This window comes from Buteo buteo, chromosome 24, assembly GCF_964188355.1.
Source record: "Buteo buteo chromosome 24, bButBut1.hap1.1, whole genome shotgun sequence".
NCBI classification, from domain to species: Eukaryota; Metazoa; Chordata; class Aves; order Accipitriformes; family Accipitridae; genus Buteo; species Buteo buteo.
Window position 1 is genome coordinate 6,975,444 of NC_134194.1, and position 21,883 is coordinate 6,997,326.

Genomic DNA, 21,883 nt, shown 5'->3' on the forward strand with positions numbered 1-21,883 from the left:
GACAGGGGCAGTCCCGAGTGTCCGTGGGTCTCTGCCCCTCGCCCTGCCTGTCCCCACCCGGGGAAGGGGGGGGGGGGGGGTGTGTGACAGCGGTGACAGGAGCGGTCTGGTGCTGACATCTGCTGGGGCTGGGGCACATCGCAGGGCGGGCTGGGGGGGGACACCCGCTCCCGCACCCCCGCGGGACCGCGGCTGGGACTGGGGTGTGCGGGGCAGGGACAGGGACCGTCGCAGCCCCCCTCAAAAAAATAGCAGCCTGCCTGCACGGGTGAAGCCCGGCAGCTGCCCCTGTGAGCCCCCCCAAACCCATCCTGGGCTTGGCTGGGGGGGGGTCTGTGCCCCTGCAGCACCAGCTCCCCCCCCACAAACTCCTCTTGCTGCCCGGTGGGCAAGGGTGACAGCTCGGCCCCCACCTCCCAGCCAGCCCTGGGCGGCTCACGGGGTCCCCCAGAGCCCTCTCCCCTGGGAAAGGGCCAGGTTGGGGTGAGCCAGGTCTGGGGGGGGGACATCAAGCCCCGGGCTCTCCCCCCGAAGCCCTGGTGATGTTGGTGGCCAGGGGCAGGCAGTGCCCAGGGTACCAGTATCCCGCAGGTAGTTCCCTGGGTACCAGCATCCCACAGGCAGTGCCCTGGGTACCAGCATCCCGCAGGCAGTGCCCAGGGTACCAGCATCCCATAGGTAGTTCCCTGGGTACCAGCATCCCGCAGGCAGTGCCCAGAGTACCAGCATCCCGCAGGTAGTTCCCTGGGTACCAGCATCCCACAGGCAGTGCCCTGGGTACCAGCATCCCGCAGGCAGTGCCCAGGGTACCAGCATCCCACAGGTAGTTCCCTGGGTACCAGCATCCCGCAGGCAGTGCCCAGGGTACCAGCATCCTGCAGGCAGGAGGAAGGCACCTGCTGCCTGCAGCCGCTGGCCAAGGCTTGATCCCAGCCTCGACGCTTTCAAGGACAGGAGCGTGGTGACAGAGGGACAAGGCGGTGGCAGACGGCCTGAGTCACTGCAGTGACGGAGAATCATCCGTTTCCATGCTCAGAAGTTAGTAGCTATTTATTGCACTTGAACACCAAGAATAAAACTGACACTCGCCCTCCCTCCCGCACCCACCCCGCTCCCGGTCCCCCCGCCGCCCTCCCCAAATAGAACATCCGATTTGAGCAGTGATCATTCTGTTCATAGCCACAGGTTCCAAAAAAACAAAGGAAAAGGAAACAAAATCAATCCCTTCCCCCCCATCAAGATCCCGCTGAATCCAACACGGTCACACTGCTCGACAGTTCGAGTGCACTTACAAAAAGATAAGAGAAAGGCTTCAGCTGCAACTGTACGGACTGACAGACACGAGGGGACAGGCAGCTACCCCTCCCCGGGGCCTGATTTTTGTTACGTGACAAAGCTTGGTATACTTTTAATTACAATATATTTTTTGTGATCATCTTAAATAAATATTTCCATAGAGATTTCCTGTAAGTATATATATTTTTAATATATATATAATATATAAGAGAGATCTCATTTTTTTCTTAAACCACTGTTAACATATTTTCCCTGCTTGTCCAAAAAATGTTACAAAAGCCCTAAAATTGTGCAACAGTTAGAAAAAAGGGACAACAACCCAAAGAAGGAAGGAGCCGCTCGATACAGCCCCCTCCGCCGCCCTCTCTCCCATTCCCTGTCAACCTGCAGGTGGCAAGGACATTCAGCCAAGGGGCAGGGAGCCGGTGGGTGGCCTTTGGGGGACGGATGGCAGAGGGGCCACCAGCCCCTCCTCTGATGTTCCCACAGCCTGTTCATGCCTGGATTTCCCTGTCTGGTACGGATGGGCTGGGACCTGCACCTTTGGAAACAGGTAACGGCGAGGTCTCTACCCTGCCGGATGGTTGTTGCATCAAGAGAGTGGTGTACACCATGAGATGTGTCCTGCGATGGGGAAGAAGGGTTAGTCCGGCTCCTGGGATGATCAGAGGAGATGGTTATGGGATCTTCTGCTGACAGACACCTCTTGGTCCATGGGTCTATATGGCTGCCCTCTCAAACACAGCACTGTTGTTTGCTGGTCCTCCCCAGCGATCCTGCCACGGGCTGCAGAGCAGACCGTGAGCTCAAAGCGGGACCAGATGGCTGGTGCTATCTGCTCCAACCTCTGGAGCTCCATGAGGGCATAAACCCATGGAGGGCAAAGGGAAGGGAGGCAGGTTTGGAGTCAGACAGGGGTTCGGTGCTTGGCAGAGGGGGCATTTAATCGGGGTGGGGGGAAAAGACAGCTCTCCCGGCTGTGCCTGGCCGTGACAAGGAGCAGAGCACCCGCTCCTCTAGCAAAGAACAGAGGCCCAGGAATGGCATCTTCTTCTTCCAGAGCGGATGTACCAGCAAGACCTGAGAAATGATGATGTTGCAGCTGGACCCTGAAGGGAAAACAGGCGACTCCCAAGTCCACCCGTGGAGCTGGGAGTCCGAGACCACCACAGCAAGTGCTTCCACTCGGATATCCCCTGTGGTCTGCGAGAGGTGGAAGAGATGATCAGTTTGGAGGACTTTTGAGTTTGCTTTGACCCAGACAGCCAGACTACCAGGTGAGTCAGGCTCTGTCTGTACGAGAAAATGAAATGTGCCGCAGCCTGATCTCCAGCCTTGAGGCCAACGGGGACAGGAGGTCTGTGGTGGTAAACTCCATCCCAACAAGGTGGCCTTGTCCATATTGCTTATTAGGAACATGCCCTGGACCTTGTCATCCCCAGAACCACGGTGGGATTGTTGGGGCGATGACAGTTAGCATATGCCAGGGAAGGTGCCAACAGCTTAAAAGTACAGATGTAATGGCAGTATCCCTGGGTCTGTGAGCCAAAGAAGGTGGTGGCAGTTGATGATTACTTTTTTCAGTTTTCCTGCAAGTTTAAGAGAAATCAGGAAATGTGAAGGAAGACAGAGACAGAAGCTGTTCACCATGGCTACTGAGAGAAAGGGTGGTTGTATATCAGTGCTTGCTCAGAGATGCTCTGGGGATACAGGAACCTGCTCTGGAGAAGCAGGGCGAGGAGGGGAAGAGAAACCAGGCAGAACAGACCCCTAAAGTGCAGGTGCTTAATGCTGCCAGCGTGGGCAGGTTGGGAAGTTGGGTCTTCCTTGGTCAGGCTTCAGCTTGACTGGAAGACTAGAAGGAGTTGAAAACCCAGACTCTGCTTCCCTTGGAAAGGATCGGGAGCATTTTAGGTGTTGCAAGGACCTCCAGCTGCCTCCAGAGGAACCTGTCCCTGGAGAGATGAAATCTCAAAGAGGAAAAACCACCTCCAGAAAGACACCTCAAAGCCTTCCTGGAAACCAAGATGTTCTTCCCTAGCAGTGATTGCCCAAAGTGGGCTCTCAGTGAAAGGAGATTGTATCTACCCCAGCATCTCATCCGTCATCCTCAGCAAACCCCACTGCACCCCCTGTCCCAGTCCTTTCTCCAGTAGCAGCTGCTGGAGCAACTTCACCCTCACAGCCCACCCGAGGTCCACAGCTATCAGCAGCTCCAAAACCAGGCTGAAATGGCATCTGCCCCATAGCCCCCATGCAGAACCCTGCCATGACCTCCTCCTTCCTCATCCATCTCATACCAATCCCCCAAAATACTCTTGACACCCAGAGAGCCTGGGCATCAAGATGTGGATAAGACACTCACTGTGGCTGGCTTCAGAGCCAGCTCTGGAGAGGGAGAGAGAGAGAACTGTGAAAGAGCTGAGTCCTTCCTTTAAAAATGAAAAAAACTTCAGCACTACATAACTACAGGAAGAAAAACAGATCTGTAAAAACACCCAAACTCCACTTTAAAAGCTAATCCTCTCCTTGCATGGATTTCCCTGCTTTGGGGCCATCTCCTGCAAGCCAACGCAGCTCCACGGTCAAACATCACAGGTTCACCCAGGGCATGGGGATGCACATTTGCTCCGTGGAGCACCTGTGTGATTTGCCCCCAAAAAGGCACCTCCTACACACATTGCCAGCAACCATCGCACTGCCGGCACAGCGGGACACACTGAAACACCTCTCAGGGCCTGTTCATGCCCCAGCAGTTTCGATTTCTTCCCCTCCATCCAGTGGGAAAATATTTTTGCAGTCTGCAAGGATACGGCTGCATTTCACGCGGCAGCCATCCCTGCCTCGACAGAGAGCAAAGCATTCAAAACCACAGAAAAGGCAAAATACACGCTCAGAATTTACATGGAGAAAACATTTCCTTTTTTTTTTTTTATGTCCAAAACAAGCGTTTTTTTGTTCATTTCTTTGTTTTTCAACACACACACCGTCTAGAAAGTTAAACGCCATGCAGATGAAGAGAGTGCAGCTAGAAAGTCCCCCGGGGCAGCAGCGCTGCAGGAGTCTCACGTCAACGAGCAAAGAGGTTCCAGTCGGAAAAAAGAGAACAAGAAACAGAAGAATTGCCGGAAAAATACCCACTCTCGGACCTCTACCTGACGGCAAAGAGGCGAGACCAAAATTCACCTTCCCGGCCACGTCTTCTGTCCTGAAAGCCATGTCCCGGTGGCTCCCCAAGAGCCACCGCCTGGGTTTGCCCTGCAGGAGGACCCATGGGGTGCGGGAAGGTGCCCCGGGGAGGGGGGTTTCCCTGGAGGTGGGTGCCCCGGGGAGGGGGGTGCCTTCGCCAGCCCGGTGCTGTGGGACGGGATGGGATGAGCCGCCATGGCGTGGGGTGGGGGCTGGCAGCCGCAGGACCCCTGGTAGGAGCACCATGGCGGCGCAACCCCTCTCCAAATGTAAATGCAACAAATAACAGCAACCCCCGAAAATCCCCCCCACCCTCCCTGCCCTAAACAGGTGACTGTTTCTAGTTATTACATAAAGATCCATTTCAGCAAATACTCAAAATCAAGTTACGAAATACACGGTAGGTTATTTTCTTTTCCCTATAAAAAGGCATGCGCTCAAAGTAGAAGACAGCTAAAGGCTTGTTTGTTTTCTTCAAAGCACGATCATTTTCTGCAGAGTTTTGTTACTTTATAAAGCTTGCATTCCTCGTCGTCGCTGGAAGGAGTCACGCGGGCGATGGAGGTTCGCACCCTGAATCGGTGGCCAGCTCAGCCGTCCCAGTCCCAGCCTGGGAGCCGGGCACGGGGGAGCGCCGGGTGCTGCATGCGAGGGGCAGGGGTGGGTGCTCGGCAGGGCTGGGTGCTGGGGTAAAGGATCCCGGTCGGGTGGGAAGGAGGGCACGGGGAGCGACGCTACCGCCACGGCACGGCTGGGAGAGCCCCGGCTCCCGGCTGTGCCGACGTGGTGCCGGGGAGCAGTCGCCTTTCTCCTCCTCTCTTCTCCCAGCTTCGCCAGTCCCTGCTCCAAAGGGAGAAGGGAAGAAGGAGGGAGAGCATCCCTCTCAGCACGGCAGCCGCCCGGAGCCAGGGCGCAAACCTACTCGCTCTCCTGGGCAGGAGCCAGCCTACGCTCCTGGGAAGGGAAAATAAACAGAGAGCCTTTACTCACCCATCCGAACGCTGCCCTCCTCACCCGGGGGCGGGGGGAGGCGCGTGGAATATGGACTTTGCAAAAGGTTTAAATCGCGGTTCCCCGGCCGAGGCTGCCGGGAAGCGGGAGCTTGGGTGGGGAGCAGGCGGGAGCCACGGTGACGGATGGGGACCTCAATAGCAGCAAAGCAAAATCCACTGGTGCGCAGGGAGGGTGTGGCACAGGATGGCTCAAAACTGTCCCCCTGCCCTCCTCTTCCTCGGGGGGGCTCCCAGCAGAGGTGGGGATGGAGGCGGATGATGAGTCCGAGCCCAGTTCAGGAGACATGCTAGGTAGTGGGGGGGTCCCACCAACGCCATACAGCCGAGGGGGGAGGCCTTTACCCCGGCACGTGTCATCTCACCGGCCAGATGCTCGGGTTTAGGTTCATGGTTTCTGTTTTCATGGTTCATGCAGAGGAAGGGGGCCCAGCGCCACAGCCCCAGCGGGGTGGGGGGGTTCGATGGGATGCTTGCGCGGCGCCGGCAGGGCCATTGCATGTGTGCGGTGAGAAGCGAGGGGTTATTCCAGCGGGAACCAAGCAGCAGAGCCAACAGCCAAAGTCCCATAGGTGAAGATGTCGGAGGGGGGGTCTCCCCTTGGTAGTCAGTCAGTGACAAGCCCCACACGGGCAGGACCACGCTTCAGCTGCAAAACACACACCAGGAAGAGAGGGAGCTTGCTTCGACCATCCCTTCGGCAGAGCATCCCTCTCCCCATCGCCATCTCACAGCGGTCGGCCATCTCCTCCCCACCGTGGACCCTCGGGGTAGGATCCCACCCCCTCTACAGCCTCAACGCCGCAAGCAGCCCGCACCATCCCCTCCCTGTCCCCCCGTGCCCCGTCCCTGGAGCCTCACAGGGCTTACTGCGGTAGGACCGAGGGTGCGCCGGATCTGTGGAAGTGGACGATTTGCCATTTGCCATCCCGGCGGTGCCAGATGCGGGTCTCCTCGGACTGGGCGGTGCGGGGGATCCCTCCCGCGTCCACGTACTGTGTGATGCGGATGTAGGCGATGCAGGCGGACTCGTCTCCCATCAGGTGGATGTGGGGGTTCAGGATCGTCGTGTGCACGGGCTTGCTGTTCCGGGACCACACTGGAGAGGGGACAAGTACAAGTGGCTTCAGGCAGGGGAAGGAGTTTGGGTGGCTCTTGCCCAGGGCAGCAGCAAATGTGGGAAGGGGAGATGCTTGGGATAGGCTCTCTGCTCGGAGGGGCTAAATGCTGCACAGGTGGGTTCAGGATGGGTCCGCCCAGAAAGCAGCTAACCAAACAACTCCTCTGCATACAGCACGGCCCCAGTTGACCTAACAGGCTTGATTCACCTCCTGCTGGGATCTTCCAGATCAGCCAGAGATGCTCCCAAAGCCACCCTTACCCTCCTCTCTCCAGCAAGCTGATGGAGGTCAAGACACAGCCAGGCCCATGGGTGGTGGGAAGGGTCCCTCGGGAGGCAAGGGGGCTGCTTACGGTTTTCGAAGTAGAATCGGTGGAAATCCAGGCCTTCCACAAGGTTGCCCAGAGCCTCAGGCTCGAAGGCAGTCATCCCAGGGTCACACATCTTCCTGGGGAGGTGGGAAGGGGAGAGAAAAGGGAGAGGTTATCTCACTGTTTCTGGCATGAGAGCCTGCAAAACCCAAATGGCTCGTGCTCGGGATGACTCCCTCAGCCTGAGACCAAGGAGCCTGCGCACCAGCAGGTAATTCAAGCAGAAATCTGACCTCATCCCTGCACTCTGCATGAAGCCCACCTCACCTTGCCTCCAGCCCACTGACTATAGCCGGGACCCCAACAAGGCAGGGTGAATTCTCCATCAGTCACCATCTCCAATTAAACCTCCCAAAACACTGCCGTCTTCTTTGTAAGAAAGAAAAACAGCAGGGGAAAACTCATATTCTCTGCTCTGTATCAAAGTATCCCTGCTGCAATTCTCTGAGGCAGGGATGAAGACCTGCACTCGCTCAGACACGCTAATTAAATAGGCCTTGGACACAGAAGAAGTGTACTCTGAAAAGCATCAGCTCAGCGAGTAGAAAGCAGTTACGCTTCCAAGCAGCCTGTGGCAATCTGGATATAATGGATATCATGGATGCAATGTTCCTTCTTCCACCATAAATCACGTTTGCAGTTATTCATCTTTCTGCAAACCAGAAAATGGGCTCATCCATGATAATAAGACCAGAGAGATGTGGTCAGCTTAGTGTGAGAGAAGCAGCAGGTTTGGAAACTGATCTCCCCTGCTTCTCTTGGATGGTCTCCATGCCCTACCACCAGGTCAACCTGGTCACCCTGCCCTGGGCACCAGTAAAACCTCCCGGGCTGGGTTGTCACAGTGAGAGCACCCGCTCCGGGAGGCTGAGCCCCCACCTCAGCCCAAACCCGCGCTGGGCACACTCACGTGTAGGACTCAAAGTCGCCATTGCTTATTGCTTCGATCAGCTGCTCTGTGACTTTAATGATTTCTTGCTTCCGTACTGTTGGTTTAAAGAGAAAAAGAAAATAAAAGGAGAAAACGAACCAGAAGTGTTGGTGTTGCAATATCGGTGAGGTATCTTTTTCTCATTAGAAACAGACCACAGGACATTGGGGGATGTTGGAAACTGTCCAGGGAAAAAGCAGGAGAGTGACTTGGGAGAGAGATGTGGGGAAGGGCTCTTCACCCCTGGAAAGACCTCCAATGTCAGGGCAAAACCGAAAACCCCTGTATTTTCCTAAAGAGCAAAAAGGTTAATCACCGAGTGGTGAGCTGCCCTCGGCCCAAAAGTTGGCACAGACCGGTCATGGCTGCAAAGCCTTGCCAATCTGGAACCTTCTACCCTGTGAACTCACAGCAGGGGCCAGCCAGGGCAAGCTGGACCAAGGATGCTCCCACTTCCCTCCGAGATGGGAGAAGAAGGTCTCAGCTGGGAGGAGGACAGGTGGGTGATGTGGGCAGCCACCCCAGAGGACACAAGGAGGGACCCTGCGAGGGACATGGCACCATGCAGCTGCTTTCAGGGACCCTGGGTGCTGCCAGCTCATCTGGGAAGGGACTGGGCTGCGAGAGCTGGTTTGGCTCCCCGGGATGCAGGAGGAGCTGTCAGAGGTAACCCTGGGCTTCTTAATGAGGCTCTGCTTCAAATGCAAATCAGCATCATGCTTGACTTAATTTTTTTTTTTTTTTTTTTTTTTGGTATTATGGCTACTGAAAGGAGAGGCAGCACGTTCCTGAGAGTTGTTCAGAAAGGAGGAGAGGGATCCCCACCACTTCCCGAGCACCGCCTGCCTCCGCGTCCGCTCTCGGGGAGCTCTTCCCCGGGAGAACAAGTGTCCCATTAACTCTCACGTCAGGCCAAAGTCCATCTTGCTCTGTGCTGAGATTGCTTCGTCGAGAGACTTTACAAATTAGCACCAATAAATTATTCCCTGGGTTATTCTTAGAAAGCTGGCTCTGGCAGGCAGGCGGGAGGGAGGCAGGGATTTCCCCTGGAGGCTTTTCCCAAAGGGCCATTTATTTTGGAGGAGCGGGCAGCTGGTCGGCTATCCCTGCAGATTTCTGCCATAACCATGCCTGCTGTCGGGGAACATCCCTGGTTTTGGGAGCCCCCCCTCCTCACCAGCAGCGACCCAGCAGTGAAACCACCTAAGGAGTTAAAGCAACTTCTGAAGGGCCCTGAGGCATCTCTGTGGTGGTGGGTTTCGCAGTAGCCAATATCTCATTGGGGTGGCCAGACTAAGGACCCCAGGGCACCCCTCCAGAACAGCCTGCCCGCCTCCCTGGGTGCCCCCGCCAGTACCTTTGGTGTCTTCATCCTCGATGGTGGTGTTGGTGCTCTCCGACGATTCCTGAGCAAAGAACAGAAAGGACAGATTGGGACGGTGAGAGGGGGCTTCGCCCCACGCCAGACGGAGCTCGTGTGTTCGACAGCCCCCCGAGTCCGACCCCACAGCGCTCGACTGTGCCAACGGACAGAAACCAAGGAAAACGCCAGCAGGTCCAACCCGTCCTCAACCACAGCTCTAGGGCAGCACTGGCAGAGCCCTCCCTGACCTCCACTCCTTGTAGCCAAGGGCACAAGAGCTGGGCTGTGGAGGGTCTCGTAGGAACGGCGCTGCCTTTCCTACCGACACCTGTGGGGATAGAGACGGGGCAGGTCCGGGGGGGGTTTGGTGGGTTCCTAGGAGCATTGCCGGAGGGGCAGGGAGAGGGGCTGTGTGGGGGTGGAAGACACCATGTTGACTGTACGATAAAGAGAGAGATGTACAAATTCACAGCGAGGAGGAGCTGGGATGAGAAAGAGGGGACTGTGCAGGAGTGAGAGAGACCACACTGACCGCAGAGTAGGGAGAGAAATGTACAATAAAACAGAGTGCTTCCAAGACCCACATGGACCACCGAAGGCTGAGACACAGCTCTTTCAAGAAACAGCTGAGCACTACACAGATTTGGGGGGGAGGGGGGTACTGACCCCCCGTCTCTCTGCAGGAGCCCCATCAAGGCGACTCTGCTAGCGGAGCTAGAGCAATGGCTCTGCTAGCTCTTCCCAGCAGAGCCTTGCTTATGTATTACCCATAATACCCCGATGTAGGTTGGCAAGGTGTCCCATGACCATACAGTCCCCGCAGAGGCATGGAAGGTGTTTCTCCAAGGCTCCTTGGACCGATGCAGCCTGCAGACCTGAGTCAGGAGAACTGGGAGAAACGGCATGAGAACCCATCAGCAAGAACCAGGGCTGGCTTCCCACCAGCTGGTGGCCAGCAAGTGCCTGCACCAACCCTGTTAATGGGGTTTGTGGGTGATACGGCTTTGAGGATGTTCCCTCCAACCCCGGTGTCCCTTCTTCCCTACCCCGAGGTAACTTCCAAAAACGGGGGAAGCTGGAACATGTGGAGAGGCCCAGCAATATCGGCATTGAGGAAGACGAAGGACACTCACCATTAACTGAACGCTGGAACTGGACTTTCTTTTCTGGAAAAACAAGGAGAAGAGATGGAACAGGAAGAGACACAGAGTGAGAAAGGCAGAGAGCAGCATGTGAGAGGCAGCAGCTCCTGAGCCACCCTTCGTGGTCCTCGTGGAGGGGCAAACGAAAGGCGCGGGGGGGGCAACCTGGTGCTTCTGTAGGGACATGCTGCTGGCTGCGGTGCTGGTGGTGCTATGCCAGCTCCCTCCCCACCTTCCTGCTGGTACCTTTCTCTCCTGACCTGCCGCAATCTCTGGCGTTGCTCATCCCAAGGACCTGACTAGTCCAAAAGAGAGTCCTCTAGGAGTCAATGACCACTCTGGTGGCTTTGTGACCAGGCCAGCAAGCTCACAGGAACAGGAGTGGGACGCTGAAAAGCTAAGGCAGCTCCACCATCTGCACAGCCCTGTGCCCGGTGTGAATGCCGTACTGATATTTACAGACTCCGGAGCTGTTCTGGGTGCATCTGCCCATGTTGCTGACTAGTATGGAGATGGTCAGTTAGCTTTGGACCTAGACCAGTTAGAAGCTGGCTGGTTTAAAGCCAGCATGGCTACTGCTACTTGACCCCACAAGGCAGGCACACGGTGTGGGAAGCTGTCCTGAGTGCAGCTCCAGTACTTTAAATCAGGACAAGTCTCCTCCAAAGAGAAGGCCTTACACATGCACATATTATCTCCATCCTTGACCGCTACCATCAGGCTTTAAGGCTTTTGGGTTGGACGACCCCATAGCCACATTTCTTTCTGCAATCCCAAACTACTTCTGGACTCTCCTTCCTTGCTGTGCTCTGCTCCCCGCCTCCACCTTTAATCTAGCCAGGAGCCAGGGGGATGTGCACGCTGGCCTCATGCCCTTTCTCCACCTCCAGCTCCCAGGGGATGAATCACAGCGGGTGACAGGGAACACCAGTGTGCAGGAATCAGAAGCTGCCCAAATAAAACAAAGTGTTTTACCAATATATTTAACAAGGCATCAGTTCTGCCTGCCCCGCAGAGGGAAAAGCAGCACACACAGTGCAAATCTCTTAGAAAAGTCCACCGAGTGACCCATTAGGGAACGTGGGTGGGCTGCAGTGTAAAAATGCTGATATCCATTCCCCCTCATTGCTCCTTTCACATCCTAACTGGCTCCCACCAGCGTCGTCACTGAGTTTTCCCCTCTGCTGGTGCAGCTCTCCCCTCCCTCACTAGGTCCTATGTTAATCCTTGCCCCTCCTTCACCGAAACAACAGATGTCCTAAAGGGCAGAGTGAGCTGTGGTATTTCGGATGGAACCTCATGAGAAACGGAGCCGCAAGTGTTGGGCTGTCTGCAGGAAGGGCTGACAGCTTCTGCTACCCAAGCACATGAGACGGGGCAGTAAACTGCAGAAATTTCAGACGCAACAGAATGCAACACAAAGCAGTGACCGCGTCAAGTCTGGACATACAGTAACAGGATGCAACACGGGGCAGTGAGCTCATTAATTTAGGACGGGACAGGATGCGACATGGGGCAGTGATTTCATTAGTTTACAATGTGACGAGATGTGACACTACACAGGGCAGTGAAGGTATCATAGCTGCTGGGACCAGGAGAGCTCCCACAGACCCCAGAGCAGGGCTCAAAGGGGATTTTTGGTCCCGTGAATGCTTTTAGTAGGGGAGGAACCTCCTCAGCAGGGTGAGTTTCAAGCCCTCTGAGCCTGGGCTAGCACCATCCTGGTGCTGGAGGGCTGTGCGGGCAGGCTGGAGGGCAGCACCAGCTACCTGCTGCCTACCTGCGTAGCTTTGGGCAGGGACAGCAGGGGTAGCTGCCTGGTCTCATGGGGACTGTCAGTCCAGCAGGTTTCTCCAAATGGGACCCAACTCTTCTGACAATGAACCACACCGCATGGCCTGACTTACAGCCCTGCTCTGAGCAGGCAGGACCATTCCCTTCCCACCCTCCCACCCGCCCAAAGCAGGTTTCCACGTTCCTGCCTCACTTTTCCAGCAAGATGGAAAGAGATGAATGCCATCCAGCGATGCCCTGGCACCTGCCACCAGCCCACAGTGGCCATTAAAGCTTTGCCCAGAGCACCCAGCCTCCCTGTGCCCCTGTGAGGGGGTTACACTGCAAGTTCCCCCGCACTGAGCAGGGGAACGAGAGGTGGGAATGGTAACGCTGAAGGTGGCCAACACAAGCACCCTGTTGGGAATGAGCTCACCTCTACTTTGTCTTCCCTTCCTCTACCTTCCTGGCTGTCTAGCCAGGCTGTCTTGCCTCCACTTGTTGGAAAGGGGGCAATAAAAAAAGCAAACTCATTCTCCAGAGCTTGTGCACCCTCTTGAGCTGAGTGTTGGCTGGTAGACTGCACTCAGGGTGAAGCCTCACTCGCTGCTCCCCGCTCACCAGCGAAGGGCTGAGGACTAGGGATACAAACCAGCCTCTCTCATCCTGCTCTGAAACCAGACCCTCTTTGCTGAATTTCAGCAATGGGCCAGAAGGCTGCTTACCCAAACTGGCTATTTTGCTACAACAGCAAGTGCCCCTCTTCCCAGGATAATGTCCACCCTCAAACCTATTTTGAAGACCAAGAGGGAGCATCCTTAGCAAGTTGGTCTGGCAAATGGTCTTCTACCGCCACACCATCCCTGCAGTGCTAGAGATGAAATTCAAGGCCGTCCCTTTCAGCTGGAAAATTAGATTCAGGACTGTGCCTGATGAAGCTCCTCCATCCTCCAATCTCTCCTTTTACAGCTTAAAAATGCAACTCCTGACTGCTCTCACCTGTGCTCCAGCAAGTCATACCAAGTCAGCTCTACCCGTGGTGTCACTTCTCAGGTGACTCCCAGAAGCAGCCGGGACCTTAGAGCAGCAGAGGACAGGCCAGCAGTGGCTGGCAGATCGGTTTCTGTGAATCCTATGGGACCTGTCCCCTCTGTGCCAGCACTGTTGTCCAAAACTAGCAATCCTGTCCTGGAAGCCACGTGATATTCACGTGACACCACAGCCCATAGCAATGTTCTCTCATAGCAATGCAGGCCATCAGCTTCATGTTGCAGAATAACGCTGCATGGCCAGAACGGTCTTTTGTGGAGCGGAGCCCAGATTTGGAGGGTTGCGCATGGGCTCAAGCCTTGCAGGCTTGTTCCAGGTCTGGGTCTGGAAGGAGCGGGAGAAAAATAAGCCATTCCCAGACCTCTGGCTCCACTGCCCATTTGGACCGAGGAAGGAAGAAGCTAGCTGAGGGCTCTGCTCTTCCAAAACCCTGTGCCCCTCACAGCCCAACAGCTGAGTCCCCACGAACGGGCCAGAGGAAGAAGAGCAGCCGTGCTGCACCCAGGTCCCCAAAGCTCCGCCTGACACCTTGCGCCTTGCCCTGTGATGGGGGATGTGATCACACCAGCTCTCCCCTGCTGAGCGACTGGTTGTATTCATGAAGGGAACAGGTAAGGAGAGAAAGACCCTCACATGGGCTATTCCTTCCTGCGGGAGGAGTTTGACAGAGCTCGCTAACCACTGCTAACCAACACATTTCTGTGTCATCAGAAGTTGCTCGGCAGCAGGATTTTGCTGCCTTCAGGAGGCACCTTGTCCTGGAGAAGAGCTATAGCCCCACTTTGGAGAGTCCGGTGAACCCGAGGGCTCTGCAGCCCAAGAAACAAGGTCCTCCAAGCACCAGCTTCTTTTTAGAGCACCACCAAGCCATTTGCTCTGTCAAACATCACCAAGTTCATTTCCTCTGCCTGCACTGGGCACAGGGGGCCAGCACGGCTGCCGAGAGAGTTAAAGGCACCCGTGTGCCACCCAGCAGCACACTAACCCTTGGGGATGGGACAGGAGCTGGGGGATGAGCCCAGCCCCACCAGCCCCAGCGGGACGCATGCTGGGGCGAGCAGGAGATGCAGCCGTCCATCCTGCCGGACGGCTGCTGCCAGGCTGAAGCCATGGCTCCGGGCTGCAAAACTGCCTCCCCCTGTCCCCTCTCCTGGTCCAGCCTCTCCTCGCTGGGGACAGCAAGGGGCGAGCAGGTTTTGCAGGCGATGAATCGGCAACGAATTCCCCCTCCAGCACCAGCCTGCTCCCCTCGCTCACCGCCCTGCAAAGCCTCCCGTGCGCTTGGCAGGAGCCAAGCTGGTGGCACGGGGACGCGTCGGGACAGCCCGGCCAACAGCTGCCCTTTAAAGCACCGCGTGTCACGGGGACCGCCGGCACAGCACGGAGACCCCCACTGCCACCCCAGCAGCGGAGGGGCAGGCGGGAGAGGGCGGCAGGGAGGGGGCTTACCTTCACGCCGTCATTCTTCTTGTTGCCACCGCTTTTGCCTCCTGGAGAGAGGAGGAAGGAGGTTAGGAGAGCCAGGCAGGGCACCAAGACCAGGAGGCCGAGGATCAGCAGCATGGTGCCGGGCGGCAGAGCGGCAAGACCCCGCGGGACCGGCTGGTGGGTTTCGTCCTCTCTCCGGCAACCCCCGGTGCCAACCCCCGGAGCTCAGGGGCGACCTCGCCGGCACCGTCCCGTCCTGCCCCAGCAGCTCTCAGCCAGGGGCATGACCCGTCTCCCAAAGTCACGCCGAGTCCTCGGAGCGGCTCGGAGGGGGCCGGCGGGGCTGTCCGGCAGCAAGGCAGCGCTCCGGCCGGCGGGTGCTGGCGACCGAGGACGGCGCGGCGCGGTGGAATGGGCTGCCCGCCTGCCGCCCTCTAATTTTAGCCCCATGCTGCCGGGATCATGTGCTGCCGGCCCGCCGGCCCGACAGCTGCAGCCCACATTTTGACGATGATGAAAAGCAGACGCCTTCCCCAGTGCCCACCTACTGCTGCCGGGACTGCCCCAGCCCCCCGGGGCTGCTCAAGCCACCCCAAAACCCTCTGCACCCCCGGACCAGGGTGGGACTGATGGGGCTCAGACCCACGTGGGACCCATCATCACCCATCAGCCCCGCCACGCTGCCGGGGCAGGGGGGGACCGGCGAGCCCCTGGGTTGTGCGTGGGACGGGCAGAGCTACGAGAGACGCTTTTGAATTTCCTGCCCTTTGATGCTCCGTGTCCGCCGTGTCTCCCGGCGCGGGGCCTGACACCGGATCCCCCCAGCTGTTGGACTCCCCCAGCCGCGCCGCGCGCTGCCCACAAGTGCTAAATGTGTCAGCACGATCCCCCCACGACAAATGCAGATACCAACCCCGGCCACGGCCCTCTCCCCCGGCACCTGGCTGGGCCAGCAGCCCCCCATCTCCCCCCCTGCCCACCTGCTACACCTGACTCCTGGGGTGCCTCGGCGAAGCACCCCGAAACACCCATCTAACACCAAACGGCTGCCACCAGCCCGCTCAGCCGGCTTGGCTGGCTTGTCCCATCACTGCAGCACCTCTGCCGGGGCCATCCCCAGCGCTGCGGAGGGCTGGAGGTGACGGTGAGCGGATGAGCTCTGCAGTCACCCGGCTCCTTTTTGGTTCCGTGCCTGGGAATCGCTGCTGATCCCTGCCTGTGAAATCCCAGCTGCAAGGCTTGCTCCGAGGCAGCGGGGTGTCCCCAGAGGGGACAGCTCTCCGCAAGGACATTGCGGCAGGAGAGCTTGTGGATGCACCGAGACCTCTCCCAGGGCACAGGCTGGGCTGCTGGGCTCTGGCCCTGCTCCTCTGCCTCTGTGCAGCCCTCGGGATGCAGGGAGGCAGGAGAAGAGTGGGGGGCCCTGCAGGATTAGAGCCCTCCTGCCCAGGGAGGGACTCGAGGGACCCTGCTGCCATATGGCTGCAGTGGCACCCAGGGACCTTTCCGACACTTTCCCGGTGCAGAGGATGCTCTCCCTGAGCCACAAACATCTCCAGGAGGACACGAAGCCGGCTGCCTTGAGACGTGGCAGCCCCCAGCACCCGCATCCCCACCCCAGCACAAGCCAGATGGTTGGGCGCATCTAAACCCCCAAAACCTAAACCTCTGGGAACTGCTGTCCCTCATCCAGACACCTTTTCTCTTGCATCCCAAGCCAGCAAGGTGCCAGGTGACACCCAAAACAACCACCCAATGCCACGCATCCCCAAAGGCACCAGGCTGCAACCTCAGCCCCCCTGTGACACCTGAGGCAAAGCTGGCTCTCTGTGGGTTTGCCCTGGGCAACCTGTAAGACAAGGAGATGAGCCCCGGAGACGGCACCTACCGGAGAAGTTCCTGGTGGCCAGCATGGTGGTGAGGATGGCTCCCTGAAAGACACAGAAGGCAGAAAGAAAAGGCGTGCTGGGCCCCGGCCCCCCGCACCCCTGCCGCTCCCCCCAGCCCTGGGGGAGGAAAGTCCTGCTTGTCACCTGTCCCCCAGCCACCTCACTGGAAGGAAACTGGCCCACGGGCTGATATTCCCCTCCTGCCATCAAAAGCAGCCCTCGGTACCCGACTCCGTATCCCCAGCGCTAGGGCGTTGGGTTGCATCCTCCAAAACTGCCTTCTCTCCAAGATTAAAGGGATATTAAATATCCCCCGGGTGCATTTCGGTCTCGTTCTACCCTGCCCTAGATGTAGCATGACTCCACTGACCAGAGCCAGCAGCTGGCGGCAAGGGGAGCCACCGGGAGCGGAACCGGATTTAATTGCAATTAAAGCCGTGCCAGCTAAGAGCAGCGGGGTAGGGATTTTTCATGGGAGCCACGCAAAGATCACCACCACAAAATAACATTCATAAAGATGCTTCCCCTTTTCCAGCTGACTCTACTAACTAGTTGTTCAGTGTATAATGAGATTACTTTGAACTAATTGCTTACAGTAATGGATTACTATTTTGAAGTGTATGCCTGAACTAATTTGATTACTTGTCTAGCTGAAAAGTAATAATAGTTTATAGCCAGTTTCTTTTCTTGATAATCTTGTTAGTAGCCTGCAGCTGTACTGCTCTGTGCCACGTCGCATTCAGGCCTGGAGCGCTGATGGCCCTGACGGTGGCACAGATCAGCGCTGTCCCATTCTGTGTCTCCGGCTCTGGAGGAGGCATTGCAATTTCCAGAGCCCATTCCCAGTGCCGTGCTGCCAGTTGAGGCTGAGCAGCAGCCGGGAGATGGGTGCTTCAGGGAGGTGCACCAGCTTGTCAGTGAAGCCTGGGGAGATGGTGATTCCAGAGGGGTCCAGGCTGCGGCACGCAGCAGCATCCGAGAAGGGAAAGCCTGTGGGGCTGCTGGTGTGGGTGAGCCAGAGCTTTTTGCCTGTCTATGGATCACTTTGTTTCCTTGGCTGCGAAGTGGCTTGGTCATCAGGCAAAGGGGTCTCACTGTGCCTCTCGGATCCATGTCCTGCCCCAAGAAGGAGCTTTGTCGACACTGACTCCAGTGGGAAAGTCCTCACCCCAGTGTCCAGGGCAGCTGTGTCACTCGCTGCTTTCCTTCACCACGGCTTTCCTATAATCACTTGGGAACCCCAGCCAGATGCAGCCTCCACCCCACTCGGTCTCTCTTCCCTTCTTCACAATGGGGTTCCCCAAATGTCCGTCACCCCCACACCACTGACCCAGAGCCACCACCCTGTCATTTCCCACACGAGAAACAAACCCACCAATGACCCGATCACGCATTTTGCAGTCAGCTTGGAGAGCACGAGAGTTACCTTCAGCTTCCTCCGGGCATTGAACTTCTTCAGACAGTCCACCGTCTCCTGCCTGTGCATGCATGATGCCACGGTGGCACGGTGCTGGGAGGAGAGAGACCCAGCTCAGAGCAGGCGCCGAGGGGGAAGGGGCTCCCCCAGCCCCGCTCTCACATGCGTGCACACATGTGCAGTCTCCTGCGGTCAAGGCACGGGCCAGAGCTGCCTGCAGCAGCAGCAGCAGCAAATAAAACTTTAATAGGCAGCGGGAGATCGCAGCTCTGGAGTCAGCAGGATCTGCTCTGGTAGTGGGGGGGGGGTTGCAGGGAGAGCTGGCTGCCCCCTGAGTTAACTCCTTGGCTGACCGGCCACGTTTAGCAGTGTGCTCAGGGTTTGCACGTGGTATGGGGTCCCAGGGTTAAGCCTCTGGACTCCTCCTGCCTTTAGGAGCTGATTCAGAGTGAGAACCGGCAGCTGGAGCAGCGGGGTGCAGCGAGGGTGGCGGGGGGGATTGCTGCTGGAGTGTATGGATGGATAAACATGAGCCTGCTCCCACCATCCCTGAGGAAAGGCCCCCCCCAGCGCAGCGTGACACCAAGAAACCAGCCTGTCCCCACCAGGGCTGGGGACATGTGTCCCTCCCATCACCAGCTCCCCTAGGACATGCTGTTTGCCTGCACACTCTGGGCTTGTCTCTGCTGTAAAGCCTCAGGGGAAAAAAGGCTGCTCTGAGAGCACTGGGAGGAACCATGCGAGGAAACCGTCTTCCCAAGATGGAGAAAAGAGCCGGACAGCAAGGTTGATAACACATGCTGCCCAGTGAGATGTTCCCCCCTTGCGAACCCCCACATCTCTAGACCTTCAACCCCAACTAGTGAGTGCCACCAAACTCACCGATATCCAGGGGTGCTTCAGAGCCTCCGCTGCCGTGATGCGCTTGGACGGGTTTATGGTCAACATCTTGTTGATGAGATCTTTCGCTTCGGGAGTGACTGTGTCCCACTCAGGGGAGGGGAACTGCCAAAGCAAAGGGACCAGGGTGAGAGACTGCAGGGAGCGACAGAAGGAGCAGAAGCCCCTTTGCAATTGGGGTGGTTCTCCTGCAGCCCTTTGCTCCTGCCCATGGGACAGGGACAGACATACTACTGGAGAGACAGTAGCAACTGGAAAGAGCTGCCAGCTGGAAAACTGGAGAGCAGGGACGGAGGGAGAAAAGTGGAAGGCCCAGGACAAGACCTATCTGTCCTGCAAAGTGGACCTGAAACATGCCAGTGTGTGCACCTGGGCATGGCTGCTTGGCCAACCCTCTGTGACCAGAGCAAAGAAACTTATTCCTATCTGAATTTGTCCTGGTTGCCCTTCTGGAGCAGCAGACTGCAAGGCAGGGACAGCAGGAGAGAGGGGAGACCATGAAAGGGGGGAGTAAGACAAACCCACTCACATCATAAGCCCCAGCCTTGATCTGCTGGTAGAGTCGGTGCTGGTCTTCATCCCAAAAGGGTGGGTACCCAACCAGCAGGATGTAGAGGATGACGCCTGCCCAGGAGAGGAGAAGTGGGATCAGTGGGTGGGAGTTCATTGCTGGAGGTATGAGCAGACACACCCTGGGGACTGGCCGAACTCAAGCAGAGAAACTGAGAAATTAGGGAAACGGGAGGATTTGCTCCCTGATTAAAAAGCAAAAGGCTCATTGGTGGGTCCAACTCCATGCCGATGTGCTCAGCGGCTGGGGAGATACATGGCTCTGGCAGCCACCATGCACAGCCTCAAGCCAGGTGCCCCATCGTGGCATCATGCCTCCTCCCCATCGTGAGTGGAAGAAGGCTCCCCTATGGCTGCAGCTGCGTGGAGGCATTGCCTGACCCCACCAGCACCGCAGGGCAAAAGAGTCAGCATCTCCCCCACTTGGGGGATTTGGGTGCATAGCAAGGGGGCTGATCCTTCAGAGAAGGGTGCCACTGGACTGGGAAAGAGGGTGCTGCTCTTGGGACAGCCCAAGGTAATGTGCCACCTCTTGGCTAAATCCTCCAACCTGACCTCCCTGAGACATGTCTAGCAATGGCCACTCAGGATGGATGAACAGCCTCCCTCATCCCACGCAACCCAGCCCAGGCGCTCCTGGCATTTCAGCCCCAGTCTGACTTACCGCAAGCCCACAGGTCCACGGCTTTGCCATAGGGATCCTTCCGGAGCACCTCGGGGGAGAGGTATCCCGGGGTGCCAGCAAAACCTGGGACAGAAAGCCTGTCACCCACCGCCGGCAGGCAGCCCCCATCCCCACACAGCTCACCAGCAGTGCCTGGTGCCCAGTCGAGCCGAGAGCCCTGGCACGTGCCGACCCAGCGGGACAGGCACCCTCCCTCCAGAAACCTCTGTGACTCCCGAGAGCAGAGCAAACCGCGGCTTTCTGCCAGTGGCACCAGCCAAACCCCAGGATGGTGCAGAAGGCTGGAGTGCTCCAGCACTTGGAGAAGGCTTTCCTCCTCCAGGGTCTGCCCCTGTTGCCGGCTTGTCCAGCTCACCAGGACACCTTGGTGACTCACCGAGTCCCCGTGGAGCTGTTTGCCTATGCCCTGGATCAATTCTGGGCTGTTTCCAGGGGCACAGCTGGAGCCATCAACCTCCTCATCCACTGTGCCTCCTAGGCTGGTGCTGCCGGGATGCTCCCATAACTTGGGGTTCAGGTCCTGGGGATGATTGTCCCTCCTGGAGCCCCCCCTGACCAAACGCACCAATGAGGGCTGGAGGATGCCCCAACTCGGGCCAGTCCTACTCACCAAACCACGCTTGCTGGTCCCCCTCCACCTCGATGGCAAGGCCGAAGTCAGCCAGCTTGACAGCGGCACCTTTCAGCTTGGATGCCAGCAGCAGGTTCTCGGGCTGCAGGAGGAGACAGGAGTTGGAGAGGAGCGAAAGCCCCGCAGGGACTTTGTTGTTGTGGGGTGGTGGGGACTTCCCAGCACAGCACAGAGGAAGGTCAGGGCTCTGGATGTGCTCCCCAGCTGCTTTGTCCTGCCACATGTCCCGGTGTCCCCGGATCCTTAGAGGACCATGGACTACAAGGACCTCCCTACCCCCTCTCCATTGCGTTGTTTCACCCCAAAGCTAGTCTTTGCTCTGTGGCTTTCCAGAAGCCCTACATGGTGTTCCTCCCCGCTGTTTCAGCTGCCCTGGAGGACGCTGGAAATTGCTCCACAGGGTTTTGCATCACAGATGGGGTCCCCACCTCCTTTCACAGGCACTTCCCCTGCAGTTCCTACCTTCAGATCCCGATGGACTACCCCCATCTGGTGGCAGTGCAGGACGGCCTCCAGGATCTGCTGGATGCAGTGGCTGCGGGAGAGAGGAGAAAGCTCACAGGAGTGGCCAGCGAGGCAGAGTTTCCTTAGACGCTTCTACTCGGCTGCATCTCACCCCCTCCATCCCTCTCCCCAGCACGCTTCCCACCAGCAGCCCTGCAGCACAGCTCAGTGTCCCCCTCCACCGAAAGCCACACACCTGTGGAGAGCAGTTGTAACCCAGTAAGATCCCACCAGAGCTGCTGGACACCCGTTTGCAGCGAGCAGGAGCATGGGGGCTACGGCTGAGCCCATGGGGTCCACATAGAAGCAACATGGGGGTGAGCTGGAGACCAGCAGCAGAGTTTGGTTTCCAAACCCAGGCAGAGAAGATGTTCTCCTCAGACTTAGACCTAACCTTTGCTTCAGCCCCATTTCCCTGGCCTCCACTAATGCGGGTGGCTCTTGCTGCATCTGTTCGCTTTGTATCTAGTTCATTAAACCCCAGCTCTGCTGCATGCATGAGAAAGGAAGGGAAAAAGACCGAGGCAACGATCTTTTCTGCTCCAAAACAGCTGTGTGCAAGGCAGAAGGTGTTTATTTACATGTATTTTATTTTATTTGTATGACACTAGTAA

General features: G+C 57.4%; 1 protein-coding gene across 1 annotated transcript in view; it reads right to left on the bottom strand.

Annotated features, from left to right (window-relative positions):
• Positions 1–4,236: 4,236 nt before the first annotated feature.
• The window catches only part of CAMK2A (calcium/calmodulin dependent protein kinase II alpha), a 33,620-nt gene continuing 15,973 nt past the window's right edge, over positions 4,237–21,883 (bottom strand). Inside the window, exons 6-19 of the mRNA XM_075057047.1 lie at positions 21,228–21,300; positions 20,745–20,847; positions 20,114–20,197; positions 19,409–19,503; positions 18,862–18,984; positions 17,989–18,072; positions 16,562–16,604; positions 14,695–14,735; positions 10,414–10,446; positions 9,275–9,323; positions 7,897–7,972; positions 6,969–7,063; positions 6,366–6,594; positions 4,237–6,144 (exon numbers count right to left, since the gene is read on the bottom strand). Coding sequence (XP_074913148.1) covers positions 6,141–6,144; positions 6,366–6,594; positions 6,969–7,063; positions 7,897–7,972; positions 9,275–9,323; positions 10,414–10,446; positions 14,695–14,735; positions 16,562–16,604; positions 17,989–18,072; positions 18,862–18,984; positions 19,409–19,503; positions 20,114–20,197; positions 20,745–20,847; positions 21,228–21,300 — 1,132 coding nt within the window. The 3' untranslated portion in view covers positions 4,237–6,140. The remainder of the gene's footprint in view (positions 6,145–6,365; positions 6,595–6,968; positions 7,064–7,896; positions 7,973–9,274; positions 9,324–10,413; positions 10,447–14,694; positions 14,736–16,561; positions 16,605–17,988; positions 18,073–18,861; positions 18,985–19,408; positions 19,504–20,113; positions 20,198–20,744; positions 20,848–21,227; positions 21,301–21,883) is intronic.